The 5435-nt window shown below is 42.6% G+C and overlaps 1 protein-coding gene across 2 annotated transcripts in view; it reads left to right on the top strand.

Moving 5' to 3' along the window:
* Positions 1-5435, top strand: part of SLC3A1 (solute carrier family 3 member 1) — a 46331-nt gene that overhangs the window by 25759 nt on the left and 15137 nt on the right. For both annotated transcript variants that reach the window (XM_017544842.2, XM_037744407.1), the window contains exons 5-7: positions 143-262; positions 1151-1275; positions 3920-4115. In XM_017544842.2, coding sequence (XP_017400331.1) covers positions 143-262; positions 1151-1275; positions 3920-4115 — 441 coding nt within the window. The remainder of the gene's footprint in view (positions 1-142; positions 263-1150; positions 1276-3919; positions 4116-5435) is intronic.

Genomic DNA, 5435 nt, shown 5'->3' with positions numbered 1-5435 from the left:
AAAAAGACCATGTGGATACTGTGCTTGTTTCGTATGTAGATAACTATTTTATGATGCCAAGTCATTAACAGTCAAAACTTTTTAAACCCTGTAATAATAATGTGTAGTTAATGTAACTAAGCATTTTGCTCTTCATCTTTAGGAAATTATACGGTTCTGGCTCACAAAGGGTGTCGATGGTTTTAGTTTTGACGCTGTTAAATTTCTCCTAGAAGCCAAGCATCTGAGAGATGAGATCCAAGTAAATAAGACCCAAATCCCGGTAAAGTTTTATTTTAAACATGTTTCTTTTGCCTTTTCTGAAAATGCTATCAGAGTGTTTTCTTTCTCAGCCTAAGATACCAATTACAAAGATGAGTTTTGTCCTGTGTCTAGAAGTACCTTGATTCATTTCTTTAGGAAATGCACCAGAGTTTCAAATGCATATGCATGAGATGTTGTCTTCCAGTGGTTTCCTCCAGAGTGAGGGATCCCTTGATGAGTCCTTCAGTGACAAGGGCTCTGCAGACATGGACATTGCAGGCTCTACCAAGGGCCACACAATAGAGGACATTGACTCCTGCAATTTTGTCATCTCACATAAGCTGAAGTAACGAGGCCTTGGCTTGTATGAGATGTAATCTTTTGATTCCAGGAGATTATTGTCATCTTAGATGTAGAAATGAGACATTGATTTAGAAATTGTAGAAAGACATAGAAATCAGGAAAAATTTACTGAAACTCTGAGAAAGTATAACCGTAAGGATAAAGGATAGTGGTGGTAAAGAAACAAATTTATGTGAGTGATGGTAATATTTTTGTGAGCAGATAAAATGTAATAATGAGCTCTGTAATCACTATCATTTGCTTTGTTTGTCCTTAAAAGTGTGGAACATTTTGACAATTACATATTGAGGAGGACTTTGTAATCAATGTTTTGTTTGGTAAAATTTAGTTTGCTAAAATGTATGACAGTCTATCAGAGAAATAGTTTAGTAGATTTATAAAGTTAACTTGAGCATTAAATGACGTATTCTCCATCCACAAAATTACGTTTGAGTGTGTGTCTTGCCCAGCTCAAGTCCTTCGAAGACGTTGTCTGCATTCACGTAGAGCCAGCTGTGGGCATGCCACACATGAAATGATAACCATGTCGTTCTGGTTTTCAAAGGACACGGTCACACACTACTCGGAGCTGTACCATGACTTCACCACCACGCAGGTGGGAATGCACGACATCGTCCGCAGCTTCCGGCAGACCATGGACCAGTTTAGCAGGGAGCCCGGCAGATACCGGTGAGCACGACACACGCTCTCATTCTTCCCAGGCTTAGTGTGTGATCTGTAGTGTATCCCTCACAACCAGGTGTATTTGGAGGTTCAACTGGAGTGCAGTGGCACGATCTCAGCTCACTGCAACCTCTGCCTCCCGGGTTCAATCGATTCTCCTGCCTCAGCCTCCCGAGTAGCTGGGATTACAGGCACATGCCACCCTGCCCAGTTAATTTTTGTATTTTTTTTTTTCTTAGTAGAAATGGGGTCTCATCATGCTGGCCAGGATGGTATCTATCTCTTGATTTCATGATCTGCCTGCCTCAGCCTCTCAAAATATTGGGATTACAGGTATGAGCCACCGCGCCCAGACCCCAAACCTGCATAATTATAATTGATTACAGTTTGGTTATACCAGGGCCTGCTGTATTCCTTTTCTGTTTGCTTACTTTGCTGACTTTCAGTTTCCTCTTTTGTAAAATGATGCAGATCACATTACTTACTTCACAGGAGTTTTGTGAAAATTAGGTTAATTAAAAAGATAATAAGCTAAGTGTTAGCCATGAACTATTATTTTTTTCTTTTTTAAAGACCAGCTCTGGCTGGGTACAGTGGCTAATGCCTGTGATCCCAGCACTGTGAGAGGCCAAGGCTGGCACATCACCTGAGGTCAGGTGTTCGAGACCAGCCTGGACAACATGGTGAAACCCCTCCTCTACTAAAAATACAAAAATTAGTGGGGCATGATGGTGCATGCCTATAATCCCAGCTACTCAGGAGGCTGAGGCAGGAGAATTGCTTGAACCCGGTAGGCAGAGGTTGCAGTGAGCTGAGATTATGCCATTGCAAGCCAGCCTGGGCAACAGAGCAAGACTCCATGTCAAGAAAACACAATAAAAATACCAGCTCCTTCTCTGCAGTATTATTGTTATTGGATCTATAGTTTCCTTGTACTGTATGAATCCATATGTCTCAGCTAAAGTATCAGTAGATCTCAATGATCAGGAACATAGCTTTGGAATCAGGTAGGCTCGAGGGGGCATCCTGCTCTGTAGCTGTGTGACCTAGGGCTGGCTAGTTAGAAAACATAAGTCTCGGTTTTCTTATAAATGAAAAAGTGATAGCAATAACCTTTATAGGGCTGTGGTGAGGTTCAATTAGATAATATACATAAAACACTTAAAGTAGTGCCTGGATCATAATACTCAACAAAATTAACTATTGTTTATATAGATTACCCAACAGAATCAATAAAAAGGAATTAAAAAAATTTCCCCTCCTTAAAGTAGGTACACTGATTACTCTGTCTCAGACAGGGAAACCGAGGCTCTGCGCGTGCAGGGAATGTCCACAGGAAGGAGTGGCAGACATGGCATTCGAACTGAAACAGTTGGGCTCCAGAGACCATGCACTTATCCATAATTATGCTTCCTCAAATAGCTAAAGCCAGCATTGATTGGAGTAATTTCAGGTGAATATGTCTTCCCCAAACAGTGTTTTGCTTTCAGCAATTGAGAGTGCACACCAATAATAAGGCAAGACTTTACAGGGACAAAAATACAAAGAGAAGTTCTTTTGGGGAAAACAGCTCATCTTATTTGCAGACACACACTTTAGATTCTACATGGAGTGATGAGAATTGCTAAAGAAAGTCTTCATGGATGTCAATGAGTTTTAGTCTCAGGATGTTAATGAATTTTGATTCTAGGAGATTATTTCTCCTAGGATTTTAGGTTTAGAAAGAAAAGAACAGGCAGGGCATGGTGGCTCACGCCTGTAATCCCAGCACTTTGGGAAGCCAAGGTGGGCAGATCACCTGAGGTCAGGAGTTTGAGATCAGCCTGGCTGATCAACGTGGTGAAACCCCGTCTCTACTAAAAATACAAAAAATTAGCCAGGCGTAGTGGTGGGTGCCTGCAATCCCAGCTACTCGGGAGGCTGAGGCAGGAGAATTGCTTGAACCCAGGAGGTGGAGGTTACAGTGAGCCGAGATTGTACCACTGCACTTCCGCTTGGGCAATAAGAGTGAAACTCCATCTCAAAAAAAAAACAAAAACAAAAACAAAACAAAACCCAATATTGACTGAGATCCAAATATATTTCTTTTTTCTTTATTTCTTTTTAAAGATAGAGTCTTACCTTGTCGTTCAAGCTGGAGTGCAGTGACACAATCTCGGCTCACTGCAACCTCCACCTCCTGAGTTCAAGTGATTCTCCTACCTCAGCCTCCTAAGTAGCTAGGATTATAGGCGTGCACCACCACACCTAATTTTTGTATTTTTGGTAGATATGGGTTTTTTTTCATGTTGACAAGGTTGGTCTGCAACTCCTGATCTCAAGTGATCCACCTGCCTCGGCCTCCCAGAGTGGGCTGGGATTATAGGTGTGAGCCACCACACCTGGCCCCCAAATGTGTTTCTTAACTTTGAGACGTGACCTAATATTAGGCTAACCTTTGGATTTATTACAGTGAGAAAGTGGTAATGTGACCCAGTGTGACAGTTCTTGGCCATCTGGCTTGACTATGCTTTCCAGAAGGTGCTAGACCTATACGGATAATAGTGTGCATTCAGCCCCTACATCTTGTACATGCAAGATAAGCAGCTGCAGAGCATCTTCCCAGGCTTCTGAAGGTCCTGATGACACTGAACCATGTTAACTCTTACAGGTTCATGGGGACTGAAGCTTATGCAGAGAGCATTGACAGGACCATCATGTTCTATGGAATGCCATTTATCCAAGAAGCCGACTTTCCCTTCAACAATTACCTCACCATGCTAGACACTCTTTCTGGGAACAGCGTGTATGAGGTTATCACATCCTGGATGGAAAACATGCCAGAAGGAAAATGGCCTAATTGGATGGTAAGTCCTCGTGCCAGCATAGCATATAATGTGCTACTGTTGCCCTTGCTGTCCGGTTACCCTAAAATACAATGGACCTTTGTCTTTAAGTGACCATTACCTCTGCCTTATTTGATGATTGTTCAGTGGCCAGGCCTGTCCCAGCTTCTGCCAAATTCTTTTCATTAAGGGGGAGACATGCCTGCTGAATGGAAAGAATATTGAATGAGTGCTTTTCTATGCTTAGAGCATTACTAGGCTTTGCTGGGGATGGATATCAAACTATAATTTCTCCCCACATATCTCAGAGTTTATGATGTCAATGAGAAGAAAGAATTTCAGGTGTGGAAGAGGTACATAGCAATTCAGGGTGACATAAAACTGTGACAAAACACCAGTGTGTGGGGCAGAATGCACTGCAAAAAAACTACAGAGATTCTCAGAGAAAGAATTCCTCCCTCTTCTGCACTGCACTCTTCAAAACATTTTTTTTTTTTTGGAGACAGAGTCTCGCTGTCACCAGGCACCAGGCTGGAGTGCAGTGGTGCGATCTTGGCTCACTGCAACCTCTGCCTCCCAGGTTCAAGCAATTCTCCTGCCTCAGCCTCCTGAGTAGCTGGGACTACAGGTGCATGCCACCATGCACAGCTAATTTTTGTATTTTTAGTAGAGACGGGGTTTCACCATGTTGGTCAGGATGGTCTCAATCTCTTGACCTTGTGATCCACCCACCTCAGCCTCCCAAAGTGCTGGGATTACAGACATGAGCCACCGCTCCGAGCCTTTTTTTTTTTTTTTTTTCTGAGACAGGATCTCATTCTGCACCCAGGCTGGAGTGTAGTGGTGCCATCATGGCTTACTGCAGCCTCCACCTCCAAGGCTCAAGCAATCCTCCCATATCAGCCTATTGAGTATCTGGGACTACAGGCATATGCCACCACACCTGGATAATTATTATTATTATTATTTTGTATTTTTAGTAGAGGCAGGGTTTTGCCATGTTGGCCAGGCTGGTCTTGAACTCCTGACCTCAAGTGATCTGCCTGCCTCAGTCTTCCAAAGTGCTGGGATTACAGGTGTGAGCCACCACACCTGGCCCTAACATTTTTGAAGACTGGCAATACATTACTTCAGTGACAAAAGATTCAGTGATACATACCTGTGGTGACAAACTAGTATTTTCACTTCCACACCCATCAAGATTCCTTTCCCTGATCTGCTTTTTCTGTCTTTGGGTTTGAGTTAGTAAGAGGTCTGTAGAATTATAGATGTAAGCAGGGCTGCTTAAAAGTCCCACAGTAACAGTGGTTCAAACAAAATGGAGTTTTTTTTTTTTTTTTT

The sequence above is a fragment of the Cebus imitator genome, unplaced genomic scaffold, assembly GCF_001604975.1.
Source record: "Cebus imitator isolate Cc_AM_T3 unplaced genomic scaffold, Cebus_imitator-1.0 Scaffold172, whole genome shotgun sequence".
NCBI classification, from domain to species: domain Eukaryota; kingdom Metazoa; phylum Chordata; class Mammalia; order Primates; family Cebidae; genus Cebus; species Cebus imitator.
This window is presented reverse-complemented; position numbering and strand designations above follow the sequence as displayed.